Source organism: Periophthalmus magnuspinnatus, chromosome 23 (genome assembly GCF_009829125.3).
Source record: "Periophthalmus magnuspinnatus isolate fPerMag1 chromosome 23, fPerMag1.2.pri, whole genome shotgun sequence".
Lineage (NCBI taxonomy): Eukaryota > Metazoa > Chordata > Actinopteri > Gobiiformes > Gobiidae > Periophthalmus > Periophthalmus magnuspinnatus.
In genome coordinates, this window is record NC_047148.1 from 5,578,561 (window position 1) to 5,602,002 (window position 23,442).

General features: G+C 38.4%; 1 protein-coding gene across 1 annotated transcript in view; it reads left to right on the plus strand.

The window, feature by feature from the left end:
* pdzrn4 (PDZ domain containing ring finger 4) overlaps nucleotides 1–14,941 on the plus strand; it is a 48,890-nt gene extending 33,949 nt beyond the window's left edge. Inside the window, exons 4-9 of the mRNA XM_033989889.2 lie at nucleotides 6,045–6,143; nucleotides 8,312–8,374; nucleotides 10,375–10,476; nucleotides 10,623–10,736; nucleotides 11,546–12,529; nucleotides 13,035–14,941. Coding sequence (XP_033845780.1) covers nucleotides 6,045–6,143; nucleotides 8,312–8,374; nucleotides 10,375–10,476; nucleotides 10,623–10,736; nucleotides 11,546–12,529; nucleotides 13,035–13,607 — 1,935 coding nt within the window. The 3' untranslated portion in view covers nucleotides 13,608–14,941. The remainder of the gene's footprint in view (nucleotides 1–6,044; nucleotides 6,144–8,311; nucleotides 8,375–10,374; nucleotides 10,477–10,622; nucleotides 10,737–11,545; nucleotides 12,530–13,034) is intronic.
* Nucleotides 14,942–23,442: the final 8,501 nt, after the last annotated feature.

Genomic DNA, 23,442 nt, shown 5'->3' on the forward strand with positions numbered 1-23,442 from the left:
AAATTGTCATGTATTTATAAAGCGCTTCACCACCTTTAAGGCACTCATATTGCTTTAAATCAAGGAACAACTCTCCCAGTCACTCACACATTCATATACCAGTGTACACAGACACTGGGGGCAAGGTGGGTTAAGTGTCATTCATCTGTGGGAGCTGGAATTGCACCGCCAACCTGTGGGTCAGTGCTCAACCAATGATGTTTATGCCGAGAACAGAATTCACACTCAAATGCAGTACTATGTTAGATACTTGGACTACTGCATGATGCATCTAAGTGTGAAGCATTTTTATCATTCCCAAACCAGGAAGAAAGAGCTGTGTGTGTTTTATATATATATATATATATAAAACTCTTTGACATATGTTTGTGTTGGCTGTGTGACTGTAGACATACTGTAGACCAGGGATGTCAAACTCAATTTCACCAAAGGCCACATCAGCAAAATGGTTTGTCTCAATTTGCAAAGATATAAAAAAAATATGTCTGTGTAACTGCGTAACTCCTGATAAACTGACATTTTAAGACAGTCATACATTTAAATTTACCTTGTCACAGGCCACACAGAATGACATGGCGGGCCACATTTGGCTCCTGGGCCTTGAGTTTGACACATGTGCTGTAGACTCAAAATTTCATGCATGCGAATACTAGCTATGTGCCAAAGCATTTGTGAAAGCTGGAAATGAATTACCTCCTTTGTCCTTTTGAAATCAAACACCAGCTTTAGTAATAATTTCCATTTAAAAGGTCTATCTGTATTATTAGTAATTCATAAAGGGTTAAGAATAGCCTTGTACTAATGGGGGGTACTGAAAAAAAACACACACAAGAGAAACATTTGTGAGTGGTTGTACTATTCTTTACAAAGCTAGTGAGGCATGGCTTGTTATATTTGGGCTTTGGTACATTTTTCCAGTCTATTCAGAATCTCTCCCTCCGGATAATCCAAGGCCAGTTTGATAGATGGTACTCAGGAGTCCTTCACCAACAATAGTATTCCCTATCTGCACAATACAAGAGAATTGGCTGAGCTCTTTAGAAAGTGGGCAGCATGTCTTCTGTTCCAGTGCACTGCAGAGACTCTGGGATTAATGAAGATAACCACTTTTAGAAAATACTATCAAAATAACATATAACAAGTGAAGGGTAAAAAATAACAACAACAGCAATAATAACAATAATAATAATAATAATAATAATAATAATAATAATAATAATAATAATAATAATAATAATAATAATAATAATAATAATAATACATACATACATACATACAAAAATACATACATACATACATACATACATACATACATACATACATACATACATACATATTTCTAACACCCAAGGTCACTTTACAGGTCACAAACACAGTAAAAACAACAATAATACAATTTGTATCTATACGTTTCAAGTTTCGTTCATCTCAGCCTGTTCAAAATTTTTCTGCCGTACCATTTTGCAGATGTACTTGAGTAGATTTATAGAGTCATTGAAAATTCAAGACCACAGGGAAACAAAAGCATGTTTATTATGTTATGTTATGTTTAAGACTTTATCAGCTACACAATAATACTCTCAAGGAAATCTATCAGACGCTAAAGTGGATTTTGTTGTGAGTATAAAGCAGCCTTTAAGAGCTAATGTATAAACAGATAATTCAGTAAACATAATAAGGCATTTAAAATAAGATAAAAGCCAGTCAGTAATGATACTTTAAATGAGCAGAATTTTATTTCATGAAATATACTATCTATGAGTTTCAGAGTCATCCAGATTAGCACTGTTGTTATAGCTACAATTCAAAATTTAAAAGTCCAGAAACACATCAATAGTGATGCAGTTTGAAACAAATTATAGATTCACAAACTGGCAATGGCGGGTACCAAAAAGGTTGCGGATTTGATTCCTCTGTCCAAAGGCATGAATGTTTAGATAAATGAGGACTTTGGCATGTTCTAATCTAAATAATAACTCCAGTTCAGCAGTATGTCATGTTTTAGTCACTAAAACTCACTGAACTATTATCAGTAGACTACAGGTGTGCTTGATCTAACACCTGCCATTATATTTTTTTCCAGAATTTCAATATGTTTTTTTGTATGCTGTCATCCTCAATACTACTACACAAGAACATTTAATTCCTTATTTTTTCTGTCTGTATCTTGACACATGCATCAAGGTGAGACAGTGGGCCTTAGGGGTCATACTTGGTGACAGTAATGGACAGCGTATGCTACAGTTGGTGATCTCCTGTGGTTTAATAGGCACTTCCTGGTTCACTGGGCCGCGTTGTTAGTCATTAGGATGCCTGTGTTGCCAGCTGTGGTCTGTTGAACTAAACCTGTCTAAAATGAAAAAGTCCCCAGCGTATCAGAGAGGTGGATGACTTGTATGTGTTGTAATAGCTGTACTATATGAGAACAAAGTCATGGTCCCTGCCCCCACCTGCCAACTCTGCACCCTTACCTCTGCCTATCTGAGTGTATCCCGCTGTAACATCAATGCTTTTCCTCAAGGATAAAATGCAATAAGACTGCTATTCCCGGGAACATTAATTTTGACTGACGGGTTTTGCTCGTATTATAACTGCCATGTCAATTCTGACACTAATATGAAAGCTTCAAACTGTAGCGTGGGTTTTAAAAGTACATGTTGTCAGATGTTTGAAATTGCAAAGATCGGCGCTTCTTTTAAAGATCAACAAGAGAATGAAATCGATCGATAATAATCAACTGGAAGATCGTGTAGACCAACAACTCAATAATAAAACTAGATTGAAACTAGACCTTTTATCATTTTGTGAGAAGAAGCTAATCTGGTTAAATTGTAGCCTACCAGATGGAGATTGCCTGGGGACCATTCATCTCACAGTCGTTCTTAATGGAAAATTTGGCTGTCCATTTCACCTATAGAAATGTCCAGAGCTTCAATATTGTATTTTAAATGTAATTGATTTCACCATAGAAAACTGAATGTGTCTAACCAATATTTCTGCACCTGTACTGTAACTCCAATAATACACCTGTCTTTAGTGGTAGGGAGCTTGCATTGTGCTTGTAGAGTACTTTTCAAGACATCCAAAGTGTTTCACAGCACAATATCCATTCACTCTATACGGCGGGGATATGTTGCTATTGTATTCACAGCTCCCTTCAAACACCACATTCATATTAAGTAATGTGGCAGAAGAACAGAATGTAGTGGAACCCTGGTACTTCCAGTGGGTCCAACCTTGCTTAACTTCTGAAATCAAAACAAAACTGGCATTCTCAAATATGGCTGTTTGAGAGAACCAAAATTACACAGTACACAAGTAAGAATAATATTGTAATGATCTGATATTTTGTGTTTAGTTCAGCGTTGACACCTTTTGTTGTTCGTGTAACTGTTTATATGTTGTTGTTAATGTAACTGCTTTTGTGTGTAATACTTGGTTGCCATGCGATGCGAGCAAGTTGATGTGAAGGTTCTATTCATCAGTTGCTGGTCTGTTTTGGAGACTGGCTTTAGTGAATTGAGACTGCTGTTGTTTGGCTCTTGTTTTGGTGTGGGTTATGGCCTACAGTAGCCCTTGTGTTCAGAAAATAAACAACAAGAAGAAATTTTGTGTTTTTCCTTCCTTTCCTTTTGCCCTACAATATTGATAAAGTTGGCTACATAATTGTGAATGAGTTACTTAATTTCCGCTGTCTGTCGCCCATCTGTGTAATGTACTTACCTTTAATGTTCATAATCTTATTTCATTAATTGCAATGGGTTTCCATGACATTCAGAGAACAAAGCCTGTCTCCTGTTACTATGATGCTATATTCACTAAATGCACTCATTTGTGTGAAAAATGTTAAACAACCCACACTGAACGCACAGCAGCGGTTCATTTCAAGGACTATTTGCGTGAAATACTGACAGCTGAAAGGACCTCATCATGGGCAATGTGGAGACAATGAGCCAACGAACATTAGCTTTAGCATCAATTTGTTTTGAATCCTACCTCATTACAATGCTAGCAACAGATGTTCAATGTTCAGTGAAAGGTGCAACAGCCCCCATTTTCAATATATCCTCATACAGTATGCGCTTAAATGGCCAGCGTACTCTAAATAATGAGACCGCTTTGTCGTAATGCATAGTAAAATCTATTAAAGGATTTTGACATGGTTATATTGGTGTATCATTTATCGCCCACTGTGCCAAATTATGACCCAATTATAACTAAATGGAGGCTCTCTACAGTGGCAGCACATCTGGAAATCATTAGGATTCACATTACCATCAGACAGACCTAAAATTAAGCTTACCTCCAAACAATCAGGGTATTAACATGCAGGGAGAGCTTAATCCATGTGGTATGCAAAAACCTGGTTGTTGAGATTAACACAACAATATTATGGACCCATAGCTTTGAAGGTCAGGGTTGTCTGCGCAAGGGGGTTAAATGCCACAGAAATTAATTACTTTCTCCTGCCAGTCTCTGCTATCGGGTTTACCCCATGGAAAGGCGAGTTAGGTTGGGTTCCCCCTTCCCTCACAACTTCACAGCAATGAAATGAATTTAGCGGCATGGGGTTAATAAGGATTACCGCACAGTTGAGTTATCTTAGTGTGATTACATTAGTACACAGCAGAGATGAAAAGGAAGCGGCGGTGGTGGTGGGATCAGGCTAAATTTGAAGACTTTTCCAATGGGAAGGGGAAGGGGGGTGTTGAGAAAAAGGTTGGGTTCATGAGGAAGGGCAGGTGTGAAATCTGCAGCGGAATTTGACTTTTACTTATTTATAGATTGTTTGACCTGGTTTATCATTAAAGGGCCCATATTATATTTCTGATCAACGTTGTTTCCTCAACAAAAACATACCTGGTGTGTTTTGTTTCATTCACACATGTTTAACAGAGAATTGTGTATGATTTCTCATCTCTACTTAACAAAAGGTAAAACTGCTGTTGAACTTTAGAGATATAGAGATATAGACCGATTAATAATAAAGGGTTACTGAAACATGTGTGAATGGAACAAAACACAATTCCGGGTGTGTTTGATGAGGTAAAAGCGTTATAACATGGCTTAAAGTTCACAAGAGTCAATTGTGCGTAATATAGGACTATTAATGTCTCTATGATTGCTGTATATACCCATGAGACCAAAATCAACAAAAGTACAATATCTTCTCTGACACAGTAGTTCCAAAAAGAGGTGATATTGTTCAATTACAAAGAATGGTTGTTGGTAGTTGTAACTATAAATGACTTTATAAGGCACAAGATTACTATGGAAAATGAATTAACCCACACACTAACAAAAATAATCAGGTTCAACCATAAATGGACATAGGTAACCTGCTAGCCGTGGTGTTCAAATAGGGAGTGAACATGGACGCTCTTCTGGCACCATCGACTCTGGCTCCAATTCACTTTACATTGAAAAACTGTCACTCCTCTCTCCATAACTGCTACTTTCGCATGTGTGAACTTTACTATTTTGTCTGAAAATCAAGATATGGAAATTAATAACAGGCAAATCAAGTGCCTTATTTCCGTCGGCCGCTCCCACTAGCATTAGCAATAGGTTTGATTGACAGCGTTGCCAAGCACCCACTCACCCACTGCTAAACTAATGGTGTGGGCGGGAAGGGGTGTTACCTTCAACAGCCTGGCTCTTTGGTTGCTATGATACTCGCAGTCAGAATTCCAAATATGAACCTCGGCTTCAAATTCACCCCATAACAGCTAGCCTTGATGAGCTTCACTTGACTGAAGCCGAACACTTTGAGTGACATCACACTCTCTTAGTCCACTTGTTTATACAGTCTTTGGGTTCAACATATGTGATATTCCCTTGTTATCGGTCCCATTTGTTTCTTGTAACAATTGTTTATACTACTGCGATTCGCCTGTACCAAGACCAAAATAGTTGGGCTGCTGTCACCATATTTAACACGTTTCTAGCTCATTATTTACAGAGCACCAAAACTGTCAAAACATGAGCTACATTCACAAAAACACTAAACTAACTGTAGAAATGTTTTTGTTTGTGTTGAACAGGAGGTGGAGTTGTGTCGACAGAACAGTCTGGAGAAACTGGGGCTAACGCTGTGCTACCGGACAGACGACGAAGAAGACATGGCCATTTACGTCAGCCAGGTATGGACTTAAAGGATCTTTCTGAGGATCCGCCACTTACTTGGATATTTTGTGAGTTTATGCCATTAAACAGCATTATTTTTATTGCTCAAAAATGCCTTGAAATATAAGCAGAGTCACCTCTCTATAGGTGACTTGGCTTGCTTGTCTTCGAGATAGATAATAATAGCAATAACATCACCATGAAGACAAGCAGGTAGCAGACCTGTTACCCGAAAAGTTACATAGTACAGCTTTAATTACTACAAAATGACACTTTGAAATGATTACAGGAAAATACTGCAACAATTTGTGTTTGAGGCGCAGTCATGTGCATCAGTAGCTTATTAAAAGATAACATAAAATCCTATTTGAATAATCATTTTTGCAAACAGAAGCTGATTAAAGAAGCAAGAAAGAAAACATTTACTCATTCAAAACAAATTTATCAACCTAAAAATGAAGTCGCGTCTGAAATGCGATTCCATTCTTCCTCTAACATGTTTTAATTGAAGCCTTTAATTAGCTCTGAGCAGCCACCATTACTTTCACCATATGGCAAATGACACTTTCTTACTGTACTGATACCAGGCCTGAATACCAAACACTCAAAACGAAGCAGGAAGAGGCACTTTACACATTTGATTTGACTTGGAATGAACAGTCTCTCGTGTGAAGCCGCTAATGAGGAACAATGACAGAGATTTTCAAGGCACATCCTACTCAATGAATAGCATTACTCCAGGTGCAAGTTCAAATGCATTAGGAGTAAGTGGAGGAGGAAATGTGAATGGGGCTTTTAACTTGAAAATACTGAGGATTTCACATCTTTTATGCTGCTTTTATGTTTAAAAAGGTTCCATACATGAAAATATAGCATGTCTTTGAAATTGCAAATTGCATATTCAGTGCAGTGAAAGTAGTTCTTTTAAAATTGCCGTAATTGCATATTTTGTCCATATTTTTGTCCCTACAATGGATCAATGGGTCTTTTGTAAGATTATTTATGTTTTGATTTGTTGTATTGTGATTTTGATGTCATTCTTATTCTGTAAAACATTCTGAATTACTTTGTCTATGAATTGTGCTATACAAATAAACTTGCCTTGTCTTGCTTTAACCAGAAAAGTTACACAGTGCACTTTTAACTATGATGTTCTATATTACCGACATGAACCTTGTATTGGATAGGCATGTCAGGATAACAAATTTCAAAGCGCGATGCATTGCTTAACAAAATATAGACGATAAACAATAATATTGAAGCTGTAATATTCCACTGACACAACATCTAAATGAATAGCTAAACTAATCACTTTGCAATTCATTTGTATGGGTAATGAATCATATAAATTATTCATTCAACCTTCTAAAGCTCAAATTTAATTATAGAACAGGAAAAATAACAAGAAGTTGCCCACTAGGGAAAAGAAAAATAACCCATGATAAATGTTTCTCTCCAAAAAGTTGTTCCTTCTAACATTCTAGCACTGAGAAATAAGCTGATATAGTATTTATCGTGACAGGCCTAGTATTAGATGCCATTCTACTGGTTTTGCACCTGTTTTGTCTCAACTTACAACAAAAACAATGTTAAAACAAAAAGCACAAAACAACTCCTCGCACCTGCCAACTCTCGACAAATTGCCAAAGCCGTCGCTCACTGTCGAGCGCGTCTATTTTTGTAGGTGGGATAGAAATGCTAATGCCTCATTATTATGTATGTGTACAGTACGGAAGGGTTAGTTGACTCTGGAAAGGCATGATTTGCTTTTCATTTTTCAACTATAAAGGTTTATTTCTGCCCTCTGTAGCTTTCTTGTTAGATCTTCATAGCAAAAATAACAAAGACAAGGAAATGATAGCTGAGTTTTAGCAGTGTATGCAATTCCGCTGGGATGCATATGAAATTTTGATTCCTTCATCTAGAATTCACATTTCTTGAGCTATAAACTAATGTGTAATGCCTTTTTTGGACTGGCCTTGTTTTTGTTGCTCTCTTCTCTTCTCTCTCTCAAAAGTCAATCTAACTTCAAACTGTAAACTTTGACAAACTGCAGTCTCTCACCTCGATATAAACTAGATATTCAAAAAAAACCCTTGATACAAAACATCACATAACAGAAAACAAAGTGGAACACGAAGAAACAGAATTTATAATGAAGGATTTCCTTCATATGTCTGTGCAGGTGGAGCCTCACAGTCTCGCTGCCAAAGACGGCCGTATCAAAGAGGGAGATCGGATTGTACAGGTAAGCATCTCTGTTTGTGTAAAGACTCTGGGCGCCTGTAAGCAAGATGTGTAAAATGTGCTAGATTCTTTTTAAAGGTTATTTATAACTGAGCTGAAACTAACTCTACTAATCAACTACTTTGATAAAGTGACATTAATTGAAATTATTATATTTATGGTCATCTATAGCAGGGGTTCTTAACCATTTTTACCTATGGTTAAGAATCACTGATCTATAGTTCACTGTGAGATAGATTTCCTCCACTTGTCCTAAAATACTTGGTGGAAAGAAAACGTTCCCAAAAAGAAACATTTAAAGTAACACCGTGTAAGTTTTGGTTTTAAGTGCTTTAAAATACTCTAGAATGGAAATAAAAAGATTTTACTTTACTATATTTTTTAGCTAAAAGGTTATGCAGTCAGGCTTTCAACCTGTATTAAATTACATAATCAATTAAGAAACAATACTAATCAGAGCTAATCAATTGGCCAGAGCACAGCAAGAAGCAACCAATGACAAACTCTACATAACCACATAAGAAATGTCAACAGGGTATTTGCAACATCTTAATTCATGCATAGGCCAGTTTCAAAAACCTGGATTTAATTTGGATGCTCCACCAAACCTGTTTATCAACCTTTTTGCTAACCATGCATCTCTGGTTAATAAGTCCAGGGAAATCAATGACAAATACCAAGGCATTAGGCAGTTTGACACCGCTCCAACATCTCAACCCTGAACGCGATACCATTACCCCAGCATAGTCTGAGCGATCGTCTGAGTATGGGGCCGGCTATAGCGCTGCTCCTATTATCTGGTCCTGACAGCCCCATTACTCCAGAGAGGAAAAGATGAACGCCACCTGTCCAACAACACTTAATTGTGTGTCTGGATGGAGGAGTAGATTCTCATCAAGTTTGACTCTGCAATAGTGGAGCAATCCGCCCACTCGCACTCAGCCAGATGTCATGGCACAATGCAGGCAGAGGATGAAGTGGAGGAGAGAGGGAAGCACACAGGGCTAATGGTAAAAATTGTGTTTATGTGGTTGGTGGAAAATGTGAAGAAATGTCTGCTCAAGTTTGACAAATGATGATGACTTTTGGAGTATATATGTTTTAAAAGTGGCTGTAAAGTATTGCAAAATGATAAAATTACAGCTGTTAGCTAAATCTAATTTGCACCGTTATAGGTTGTTGCTCGGATAGAACCCATATGCAATTAAAGCTGTGTTTTTGTGATTCTTGGAAAATGTAGAGAATTGTCTGTCCAAGCTTGACAGATGTGCAGTTCTGAATTTGTGATGAGTGAACAAAATCAACCTTTTAAATCAAACTCAGATTAACATTAAAGGCTCTGATGTGTTGGTGCAATGTCTGCAATATTTCTTTCTTTTTCAGTCATGTGTTAATATGTACAGACCATGGCTTGTCTGATTGGTTAATTGACCTGTCAATCATGCCCACTGGAAATGACAGAGATGAGGCCAGACATGGCTTTGTATAGTACAGGAAAAGTAAAAGAATAGTATTGGCTCACCAGGCAGCAATATTTTACCCTTAAGAATACAAGTAGAGCTAAAATTCTGGAGATAATTAGGTACAAAGATTTTTAGTTAATTTGAGCAGCAATGTGGGCAAAGTGTCTTAGCAAATAACACAAGAACAATACTTGAACAAGATATGAAACCAGCTAGCCTCCACTTGTTGGGCAAACAGCTCAACTTATATTGACCAATTACTGTTTTGTTGGTTGATTTTCTAATGTTCTTTTAGTTGAACAGTTTTGTGAAGCCCTGCAAGGTGACTGCTGATTTGTGGGTTCTGCAAAGATAATTTGAAATGAAAACTGAATTCAATTGAAAATCAGCCTCCCAAGATCTATAATTTACAGTAATAATATTTTGTAGCTTGTGGAAACAGTCATATATGCACGTATGATCTCGAAAACACATGTCACACACTCAAACTGCTAACATATAATTTTTTTAATATATTTTCCATTTTTATTTGAAACAGATCAATGGCTGTGAAGTGCACGACAGGGAAAAGGCAGTGGCTCTATTGTCAAGTGAAGACACAAGGAGCGTCATCTTACTGGTGACAAGGCCAGAGCTGCAGGTAAACTCACAAAAACACCTGTCCGCACCTGTCACATTAAATAAACACAGACACCTGCCATACCCGTGTTCCCTCTCTATGGCAACATGAGAGCCTGCGCACAACATAAAAACATGCCACAGTCTGACAAGATGTTATGGTTTCAGTTGGAGGAGGAGGTGTGGTTGGATGACGACCAACAAGAACTGGTGGAGTTAAAGATGGAGATCCTGGAGCAGAGGAGAAAACACAGAGAACAGAAGTTTGACAGAAGAAAAGAGGTGAGGAGCACGGAGCTGTCAACAACGTATCTGACAGAAGATAGGAAATAGGAGACAAGGGGAAAGACACAAAACAATGTAGAAGATGGGTGAGAAGATGTCAGCCATTTCGACGGGAGCATTGCAGTGTTTTGTTAATGGATCACTACAGCAGCAAATGAAAGAGAACTAGAAAGAGTAATTATAGCATTACAATTATTACAATTAAAGTGGGGCAAACTCTAAACCTGTCAATGGCTTTTTTGCCATATTAGTGAAAAGTGGGTTAAAGTGCAGCTTGTGGTCTAAAACTGTCAATGTGTGCTGCCATCTATGGTTAAACCCTGTCACTGTATTAGAAGAAAACTATGCCATCGTATGCCTCTGATATCATGAGAGGCACATTCCTGCAGGGGCGGAGTTTGAATCGCAAGTTGGTTCAGTCCCCGCCCTCTTCCCGTCTCACTAGATAGGTATATGTCTCCAAAATGGGTAACAATAAAGTATCTATCGCACTGTCTATCCATCTATCTTTCTAGTGATAGACTCTCCCATTTAGTCCTACAGACCCCTCCCCCTCACTCTCTCCTTTAGTCCTTCAGATCCCCTTCCTCCCCCATTGTCTCATCTTTAGTCCTCCACGCACTGCTCAGTTTAAAGCTCATTTGGCTGGAGTTTAGGTGTTTAATCCCACGTTAATGGTAAATTGATTAATTAGGGAACTGCAAAGTTATAAGTTATAGTTGTAGTTATAGTATTGGTTGGGGCTGTTTATCCTAATGTACTTCAATAGTATAGTAACAAAATGTGATGTTCTTGTATATTCTTAGCTTCAACTTGAGGAGGGGATGACTACAGACACCGCCACCTGTTCCTCCAACAACCAGGACAGCGGGTTTGGACACGGCACAGACAGTCCTGATCACCAGCCTCTTTTGTCCAGAATACAGAAAAAAAGTCCTGCTCAATGTTTACGAGAGAGATGGTTAGCAGATCATCCGCATAACAAACCTCCAAAGACGCAATCAAAAACACAAGACAATGGCAACAGCCCGATGCTAGGTTTGGAAAATCGCTTCCAACAACTTTTAGAGCTGAAATGCCAGATTCGGAATGGCGTGGAGTGTGGTGTGTATTCAATAAGACATAGCATCGAATGTAGTCTGACGGAACAGAGCGCTGGCGACGAAGAGGGAGTGAACAGTGGAGAGAGTGAAGGAGGAGTTGAGCATGAGCTAAGGATGCTAAACGAGGAGCTAAGAAGTATTGAGTTGGAGTGTCAGAGTATAATGCAAGCACACCAGCTACGTCAGTCCAGCCAACCCACACAAACGGCATCACCAGGTCGAAAAAGCCCCAAGGACGGACTCAAGCGGCATGGAAGATTGGCGGACATCCACGAACATCCAGAAAGATCCGATAACGAGAGGAAAAAGGATAGTTCCAGTGCCTATAATACAGCAGAAAGTGCAAGATCAACACCTTTAGGAATGGAAAAGTCACCGGACCATTCCTTACAAAGACAGGTCAGCCTCACAAACCAGAAAAACCTCAGTTCATCAACATCATCAAGCCCCATTCCCATTTCCAAATTCCATGGAACGCCTAGTCGCAGTAAATCAGCGAATCCAGGAACAGTTATATCCAGCAGTCCGGACCAAAGCAACCCATCCAGATCCGAGTCAGACCCAGCATTACCTGCAGATGATGAGAGGTGTGAGAAGAAAGGGAGGAGAGAGAGGAGGGGCCTGCCTTATTCATCAGCATATCAGACCAGTCCGTATCACTGTCAAGGAGGATCCAGACAACTGCAGGTGGGTGGGTTTATTGGCCTCAGCAGCAAGAAAAATAATCCATATTGAACCTCAACAACTGATTAGTAACTGATTCAGATTAGCTAGTGTGAAAAACTGCTTAATGGTTTGCATTACATTAAGCCAGGCGAATATTTGATCATTTATCAGCCATTGTAATTTATGACATAATTGTAGTCTTTGTCTATCGTTTCCGTTAATAGTCAAATCCTTGTCTTGGTGATGTGGTGTCTCCAATGCAAGCACAATAATTGAAAAAATGATAGCATATTATTTTAAGTGTTGTTATTAGACTTTCCCAGTGAGGATGCACTTTTAGATGCATGCCAATTTATGCTAATTTAAGTATGCATGAGTTGTAGCAATTATTGTGACTTTTTAAAGATTTTGTTGTTTTGTTGGTGTTAATATTAAGACCAGCATCATGGCAAATATAGCAGTTGCAGAATACTCAAATACCAAAATGCATTTCTTCGTGTTAAAAGTGTTCCTCTTTTCATTTCAGAGCTACATGCAGCTGCTCCAACAGCACTCTTCCCTAGAGTACTCCCAGAGCCAGCTGAGTCTGCTGAGCCTGTGCAGAGAGCCAGGTCACCGCGGAGGTCGCCCTGGGGAACCCCGCCTGGAGTGGAAGGTCAAAGTTCGAGCCGATGGGACACGATACGTCGCCCGAAGACCTGCTCGCGACCGCATTCTGAGAGAGAGGGCACTGCGGATCAGAGAGGAGAGGAGCGGAGGCATGACCACTGATGACGATGCCATGAGTGAGATGAAGATGGGACGATACTGGAGCAAAGAGGAGCGTAAGCAGCATTTGGCCAGAGCGAGGGAGCAGAGAAAAAGGAGGGAGTTCATGCAGAAGAGTCGGCTTGAGTGTCTGAGGGAGGGGCCTGGGAGCAGTGCCGAAGCCAAGAACCAAGTCAATATTTTGGAGCTCAGCCACAAGAAGATGCTGAAGAAGCGAAACAAAAAGATCTTGGATAACTGGATGACTATTCAGGAGCTGATGAGCCATGGAGCCAGAGTGCAGGAGGACTCTAAAGTACATAATGCCTTCCTCTCAGTCACCACAGTGTAGCCTCTGCGCTCCCCAAAACCTCCAAACCGCCTTTCAAAATGACAGTTATCAACCGTTACTGCGAAAGTGTACTATTTAAAGGTGCACTATGTAACTTTTCCTGTGGAGGGTCCGCTACCTGCTTGTTTCTGTGGAGATGTTACTGCTTTGCCAGTAAATTTCCAGTCTATGGCATTCAATGTATCTATTTTGCATTTATTTTGTGGCTTTATTCCTCAAAAGTCAGTGGTCATATTTTTATATGGCGCTTTTCCACTCATCCATTCACATACACATTCATACACCAGTGTCCACAGATACTGAGGTGAGGTGGTTAAGTGTCTTGCCCAAGGACACAACAACAATATTCATTAGTGGGAGCAGGAATCGCACCACCACCCTTCGGATCAGTGGACAAACACTCTAATCTGAGCTGCTGTTTCCCCGAGTACCTTGAACAACATTCATTCTTACAGTGAGCAAGGTCGCCTCTTCACAGATCTGACCAGAATTTGACCTGGTGGCGTTACCTGCTTGTCTCCAGGGAGTTAGATAAATGTCATACTGTGAACTATTCCAGGCAAAAAAAAAAAATGGCATCTACATGAAAAAGAGTAGATGGGGTGCCATCCAGCGGAAAGATTACATTGTACACCTTTAATATTAGACCTCAACTTTGTACACTGTGGAATGACTTTTCTAATTCACTGCTTTTTGACACTTTTGTAGCATGTTGGTTCAAACGAATGCAATTCAAAAACCAACACAGTTATGTATGTGTGTATTGTGTCAGCATTTACTCCATCATACAGTATGTTGTACTTGTTTCATTGATATGAAGCAGCTTTTCTTGCCTCGTTCAATGTGGCACTTTTTATATTGGGAAAAATACAATATTTTTCACTCTTTGTACTTACAGTGATGTTTTGTAAGGGCTTTTTTACTCTGATTGTGAATCTTCTGGGTGTACTATCGAATTTAATTTCAACAAATGTATGTCTTGAGGTGATTTTGACTCACCAAACTTTCAGACGCTTAGTAGCACTGATTATACAAATGCATACCCAATGAAGCCTGTTCATTTTAGGCTGGGTTTACAATTTTCTTGCCATATGTAAAATTATATCTCTGTAACACTTGAATTTATGTTATGCTCTATCTAAATGTCCAATGTCTTGTTTATATTCTAATGTTAAAGACATCTGTGTTCATAAAGCTCATTTTTATTTATTGTAAATTCAATTCTTCCTTGTTATCTTCACTGAAAATTCAGGCACTGTTTAAATGTGTAATATAATTGCTGCTTTATCTCCATAAAGACATTGAAGAGGCCTTGTCTTCAGCATTTGTCACTGGTGAAATTTGTTTAAAAAATAAACAATGATTTCATATATTAAAAGCAATGATGTCTGTTGTTATTGGATGCAACCTAATATTCCCTAATAACAGTTAGTCAGTTCAGCCTTAAAGGTCCACTATGTAACTTTTCTGGATGACGACCACCAGCCTTTCTCCATACGATTTTTATACCTTTTCCCACAGTATTATTCACTTTTCTATCCTGCAGTCATTCATTTCCAGGACCAGGCAACACAATAATATCTCAATTGAGACAAACAAGTGACATAACCTCCTCCAGAAAAGTTACATAGTGCAGCTTAAATGTCCTATATTACAAAAAATTACTCTTGTGAGCTTTAAGTCATATTGGAACGTTGTTACTGCCTCAAAAACATACCTGGAGTTTGTTTCATTTATACATGTTTGAGTAACCCTTTATTATAAGTTGGTATACATCTCCAAATCTCAAAAATGCTCTGTTCCACCTTCTGATGTCATGAAGCAGCTACCTTTTATGTTTAATTCAGTAGAGACGGGCAATTCCAGGGCTGAAATCATCCAAATAATTCCACTGAGGTTCTACAGAGTATAAAAACACAGTGGAGCATTTCCTGTATCACCACATGGAACAGAGTGTTTTTTGTTTGAGAGAAGAACACAGTTAACATGTTAACAAATGAAGTAAAAATTGACATAAGTCAGGTTTACACATAGTTTTCACTTGTTTCAACTATAGTAACAGTATATTTTATCGTCACCATAGGGAAATGTGTCCTCATCGTTTGACCCATTCTTTGGCTGCTGTGGCTACCTGTCAGAAACAGTGACCGTAGTACATCACACGAGAGCTTAACACTTTAGATAGAGAATCTTGCCTATATTGTGCATAATTACGATGCATGGGTGAAACTTGAGTGTAGTTTTGCTTTACATCTTTGCATTAGAGAGACACTGGGTGGGCTTCCTCTTCCCTTGTCAATCTATGTAGATCCACAGCTCATTGAACTGAAGAATTAATGAGAGATTTCAAGGTGGCACTGCTGTCACTAACGCCTTTATGCATAATATTAACATCCTCCTTTACTTACAGATTCTCCCATCCAACCTTGTATGAGTGACACAAGTGGTTTGGATACCAGGCCTTAATTTGCTGTACTCAATCATGCTGTTCTAAATGATTAATCCCAGTGTGTATAAAAGTAATTGAATGTTGACTGGTTGATGCAGCAGGAGGCTATGCTATGTTATAATCCACAGGTTCGTTGGCATATGATTAAATTAAGTTTCTTTTCAAAGTTGAGGATGTCTAAAACCCCTTCAAAATTTAGGCTTCAAGGTCCCATATCCTATATTATGCAAAATGAACTCTTGTGAGCTTTAAGCCACATTAAAATGTTGTTACTTCCTCAAAAACATACGAGGAGTTTTGTTTTATTCTCACGTTTCAGTAACCTCGAATTATTCTTTTATTCCTTTATTATCCTTTCTACACCTTCAAAGCTCAAAATGCTCTGTTCCACCTCATGATGTCATGAAGCAGTAGTTTTGAAGTTAACAGCTGAATTTTACCTTTTATTTAGTAGAGATTGATAATTCCAGAGTTAAAATTATTCAAATGATACTAATGAAGACATATGGAGTTTAAAAACACAGTGGAGCGCACAGTGTTTAAGAAACCTAAATATGCAGGGTTTGTGTGTTATACATGTGTGAATGAAACGAAACACAACTCCAGGTATGTGTTTGATGAGGAAATGGCATTCTAACATAGATCAGAAAACAGTGTGACATCGGCCCTTTAAAGATGTTCTCACTATGTAGTTTATTTCTAAAGGCTCTGCCACATGCTTGTTTCTTTGACTGGAATGTTTGACAGAATGGCAATAAATTAATCTACCACCATGGAAACCAATGGGGGAGATGTCACCAAGGCAAGGTACAGGTCAAATTTGTGGAGAGGCGATCATACTTACAGTAAAAATGTGTGTTTTTCAATGTATTTTTGAGCTATGTACTGTAAATACTGAATAAATGTAAGAAGAACTACCGTAGTTTAATTAATGGCATACTGTGGAACATTGCAGGCAAAGCAATTACATCTCCATGGAGACTGAAAATTCTACATGATGTACCTGTAATCAGTAATTAAAATAAAATAAAACAATATCAGATATCCTCAAGGTTAAAATATTAACACAAGTTTTATTCATGCATTTATATTACAATGGGGAAATTGCACACTATTTTATTTATTTTATTTAACCTTTATTTTACCAGGTAGGTCGGTTGAGAACCAATTCTCATTTTCAACGACAACCTGGCCACTCACTACATAATGGAACATTCAGAACTGTTGCGTCTAACCAATAATAATTCAGTTGGCATAAAAATACCCAGTAAATTCCCTGAGATCCAGAATACACACTTCTTCAATGCTTCAATACAGGTGGATTTAGCCAGTCGGGGACGCACATGGTTCACCAGTATCGGGAAAAATCAAGTTACAAATATCACTGGGGGCTGAAAAACATTGCAGATTTCTGCAGAATCAATGAGTGAAGCACTAACCTCTGTTAATCTGAGATTAAATCAATTAGACTTCATTTGTTAATCATAGTTGACCAATGAGCTCTTTGTTTCACATGTGTCACTGAAAAAAATGGATCTGATTACACAATCATATTTGTCCAGGCTTGAGAAGCAATAGAGGGCATGGGGATCAGAACGATATCAATGTGTATAAAAAATACAGAGAGATATTCTGGATTTGCCAGACAAAGTCTCGAATATAATTTGGTGTAAATGGTGGCATCAGGGACTGTAACACATGGCCACAGGGGAAATTGGTCTTCCTCATTAAAATAGAGTGAGAGATCACCTCGTTGTTTATTCAGCCATTAGTGTTTACAGTAGAGAAGATTAATGAACCCATGTAACTGTTGTTTACTCTTTTAAATCCTCACTTATTGTCACAACATGAAGAAAACAAAACATGCAAACATGAATATGAATCTCTTTCTTCTGTTTTATATTTTTCAAAAGACAGCTCAGTGCCTTTAGATCAAAACATATCTTTGAGGGTAGATGGTAATAACAGCGAATTCTGCATATTAATAATCACCATGTCTGTATTAAATGCACTGAAAACCTTTAGTGTTCATGGCATGATTGTTGACGATTTATCCTTTTATATATGATATTACTGCCAATCATTCCTTGTTATATCTTATTCATGGGTCATTGTGGTATACTGCACTGAATCATAGATGGATTAGATGGGAGTCTTGGGTGAAATAAGTAATACTTTATTGTCCCACGGTGCTGCCCTTGAGAATATACACAATACCTTGACTGAAATAGATAGTAAACATAACACATAAGTACATGTCGGCTCACTTGCCCTCTATGTGTTACTGTTGATTCTTTCTTTCACTTCACAGTTAGAAGGTTGTGGGTTCAACTCCTGCACCATGTGGGGTACATTGTGCAGTGTCAGCACGTCAACACATTTTCTGGATATATGGGTGTTTTTGGGTGTTTTTTGTTTGTTTTTTTTCTCAGTTGGTTGGATATTCTCCATCTTGAAAAAATAAAGCCTACATCCACCTCAAATGTTTAAAAAGTGCACCTGGAATGGACAAACAGAACAATAGGACATAGAAGCCGACATTGACCACTGGGCAAATATCCCAATTGGCCTTTTTTAAATGATAACTTCATATGACAACTAGTTTGACCCCAACATGATCCATCAGAGTTGCCAAGATCACATCCAGGACTTGTGTCTTATTATGGACAAAATGGGCTGATTAAGGCAGTTGAATGGATGACAATTTTCCATTCATTAAACCTCCATTCACAGCTCCAATTATGTGTTAATGACTCATCTAGACTGGTAATTAACTTTTGTTATATTTTTCACTTCCTATTCAGCAAATTGACAGCAGACAACTAGTGGAAAAACAATCTCAGGAGGTTTGTAATTGATGGTTTAATACATGTGACCTTGGAGCTCCCAGCACAACTAAAGCAAAACATTATCTTCAGCAAACCATTCTACTGAGAAAGACTTTTACAGAATAGAATACAGCATTAAAGAAAGTATTAATAATACAGTAGGCAGTAGTCAGAGGTAGGACGTGAATGCAAGTGAGTTTCTCTGCACATGTAGGCTTTCAGGTTCAGGTGACATTATTTGTAGGCATAGATAGATTTATTTTGCAGCTGTTTAGCATCAATACACATTTAAGGCAATAACATGACAGACAATCAGTCACAAGTGAATAAATATATTAAAACTGTAAATTCATCATTCATATATTCAGTGATGTTTTGTTACTTGAGGACAATGGGTATAAATGAACTCCCTGAATCAGACATACACAATCCAAATGTGAAAAGTTACAGTACCTCAGTCACCTCTCCATAAATTTGACCTTTAACTTAGCCAGGGATGCTGCCCGCTCGTCTGCCATTGAGACAGATGTCATAAGGGAAAGCAATAACATCTCTATGGAGACAAGCAGGTGACGGACTCCATCAAAAAGTACATATTTTAGCTACATCTTCAGTTGGGGGTTGTTTTATGAAGATCAGTATGGTGCTCATGTTCTTTTTCAACTCTGTCAATCAAGATGAGCTTAGGTCTGTTCCCCAAATTGGTTTACAGAAATGTTTGTACCTCTTGTTCCTAAGATGTTCTCAAAGATTATTATTAACATTTTCATCAATGGCCAATCTCTTTATTTTGCATACACAAGGTTTGGGTACTGTGTCATACTGAAGCTGACAGGAGTATTTGCTGAAGTTCCTTTTTCTATATAATGAATAAGATATATACACACGTTATTTTTGCTTTAACTTTGCAGCTTTTTACCACCTAAAAAACATTGCAAAAATCAAAGGTATACTGTCAAAGCCAGACTTAGAGAGACTTATCCATGCATTTGTCTCCAGTAGGTTAGACTACTGTAACGGCCTGCTCACTGGCCTCTCCAAACGAGCCTTAACACAGCTGCAGTACATCCAGAACGCTGCTGCTCGGGTCCTGACTAGAACCAGGAAGTATGAGCACATAAGTCCTGTGCTCAGGTCTCTGCACTGGCTTCCTGTAGCTCAAAGAATAGACTTTAAAGCAGCTCTGCTTGTGTATAAGTCTCTCCATGGCCTAAGTCCAAAGTATATCTCCGATATGTTAGTGCCATATGAACCATCTCGCAATTTGAGGACTTCAGGGATCGGCCTCCTGCTGGTGCCCAGAGTCAGGACTAAACATGGGGAATCAGCGTTTAAATTTTATGCAGCTAAAACTTGGAACAGTCTTCCTGAAGATGTGAGACAGGCCTCTACTTTGACAATGTTTAAATCCAGACTCAAAACAGTTCTGTTTAGCTGTGCATATGACTGACAGGTTTTTATTCTGCACTCTTCTCTTTTAATGTTGATTTTATGATGATTATTTGTGATTATTTATGTTTGATTTGTGTGATTTTAATGTCTTTCTTATTCTGTAAAGCACTTTGAATTACCTTGTGTACGAATTGTGCTATACAAATAAACTTGCCTTGCCTTGCCTTGCCTTTGTATAAAAATGAGATAAACAAAGGCACAGATAGAAGTTCAGTTGTGCCAGGCTCTTCATTTGGATGGACACATGTATTTTTTCCTTTTTTTTCCCTTTTTTTTTTTTTGGTTTTGTTTTAGAATCTGCAATTTAAAGTAAGCTTATATATTCTGTCTTGTTACAAACACAGCCCTATATGCCCGAAGTCCCCATATGATTTCACCAGTCGCCGTGCTCCCACCTATTGTCACATAGAAACAGCGATCCTTACACCGGCGAATCATCTTCTCCAGTCTGAGCTGTAGAAGACGGGAGGTGTACAGGGCTGTAGTGCAGCAGTGGAGGGCTTCAACTCAAACCTAATGAGGGGTATAAAATATTCAGCAACACAGCCCGGTACAGATTTAACACTCGAGATAATTGGAACAGAATATGTACAAAAGTGGTGTGGTGGCGGGGGACAAAGAGGCTCCCAGGGTTTTTCTGTAAAGAGAGGGCTGAGGATGAATGTGAGAGCTGAGGCTAGAAGAGGGGCACTCCTAGTGTTAGTGCAGCAGTGAAGCTAAAGCTGGTTCTTTTGTTTGATATTAGCAGCAGATATTAGATTTTGCAGCTTGTTGAAATTTAGGTCAAAGGAGGTAGGTGAAAGCAAAAAAAAAAAGTCTTATCGTATGCCTTTTTTAAGTTTTTGAAATATCTTTAGTCCCTTCTGCAGGAATTGTATAGCTTCTAAAATATGAATATTGTGCATGTAGACCGCCCTCTGCTGGCGAAATTAGAGAGTGATGCATTATATGAAATGGCTTAGTAGCAGCACGGCTATTTGCAACAGTTTGTTCTTAGATATTATTTTGTGAAAGTTGATTTTGCATAAATTGTCTCCTTAAACAAAACAACATCCAGCACAACTCTGGCTCTCTAATATAACTGTGCAAAGTTTGTCACAGCTTTGGCAAAGAAGATAGAGTTCACAGTAGCTTTTTTTCCTTCTGTGACAGTAGCAAGAGTTGCAGTGGGTTTCATAATGTGGTGACACTGGTTCCTTTCATACACACACACACACACACACACACACGTCTCTGGTAAGGGCTTTGATTTGGCAGTGTTGGTCTCCTGTATTGATCCAGCTCACTGCTCAGGATCGGGCTCAGTTATTACAGGGCGCTGGTGGGCTCAGCAGGTAAAGTCATGGGATTACCAGTGCTGTCAGCTCCAGGGAACCCAACCTTGCTCTGAAGAAAAGGATTTTATTGCAGAATTGTCAGTTGTGGGAAAAATACAATGCAATACAATACAATATGTGAAATAGGTCTTCCTGTGGAGAAGGGAAAGCAACATGAAGCTTGTGTTGGCAGCTCGACTTGAGGCACGAAAATGAATACTTCTTTTTTGATCTGTATTGTCTATATTATGGTACAGAGTAGAGAGGTTGGAGAAGTTTAAATAGTTGTACAAAATATTGAAAGAGATGCTGTGAATAAGGTTTGTTTGTTTTTCAGGACAACTGTAGAGTGAAATGGGGAGAGAGAGGGTAGAGACATTCGACAAATGCCCACAACAATCCCATATGTACAGTGCTTTACACCACTGGTTGCAGTAAACATTTTTTGAGTGGCAGGTGACAAGTTTGATTCCCTCAGACACTACAAGGCAAATCTCTGTAATGAATAGTATAGAAAAGCACCCACCAAGTTAATAAACAACCAGGAAACTTTTAGATAAATTGTTATATAGAGAAGTCAGTGTGATCCCTCAGTTGTCCAGACCTGATCCATCGTAAAAGCAAAATGTAAAATCTGTCAACAGGATAGAAAAGTTGTAGGAGCGAAGACGTTTTGCTGCTCATCCAAGCCAATTCCTCATAAATGAGGAATGCCCATGCTTTCATCGGTCGCTACTTTACACACAACCAGTGGTGGAAGGTAATGAAGTACAAGTAGTAAAGTGCAGTGCTTAAGTAGAATTTTTAGGTATCTGTACTTTACTTAAGTAAATTTTACAGTGGATACTTTTTACTTTCCTGTACTTTCTACTCCATTACATATTTGAACTGGACTGAAAAGTAAAAAGTACTTTCAGATGATTTGAGGGATTATTTTTTACCATGTTTGTGGTCACATTCTGACTAAAGTTTTCAAGTTCCAGCTTCGGCTTTGAGCAAACACAAATAAATACATAAAATTCATAAGAAAAAATATTAAATTGATTCGTATTGCAGCTGTTGACCAAAATATGAATCATTTTTTAATCAATATCACAACATTTAACACGTGAAAAATACTTAACACATGTGAAATACTTTTACTTATTCTTAAGTACATTTTTGAAGAGGCAATTAACACTTTTACTTGTGTAGATTTTTCATATGATACTTTGACTTGAGTAACTTGTCACCTCTGTATCTGTACTTTTACTTAAGTAACAAAATTGAGCACTTCATCCACTGTTGCACACACCCCTATTTTTTGTATAGTTTATTGGCAATTTAATTTTCCTCATCAAAAGCAAGAAGAACTAACTAGTTTTAAGAAATAAATTTTAATTTTTTAGCTTTTTGAATCAAAAATTGACAATTAGATCCCCTCCTGTCTCATTAATGGACTTGGAAGTGTGCACCAACTTACTCTATAATAACAGCTACTGAGTGGTCTGCGGGGGACAGGGGCCTAACCAAGAGTCATTAGCTCTGATGAAAGCACATTGATTTATATGGACAAGAGGATTTGTAGAGTAAAAGTGCCTCCACGCGCTGAGCTTAAATATGTGGAGAGTCGCTCCTCTGTGTCTGATGAAAGCTTCACAGATGGTGCTCGGGGCTTGGAGGTCCCTGTGACAAATTAACACGGGAAATGAGACGGAAAAGGGACTACTCAGGACAATTGATCAAGACCTAAAGAAAGAACTACAGAGATGTTAAGCCTTATACCAAGAGTGGTTCATTTGAGAATGGGA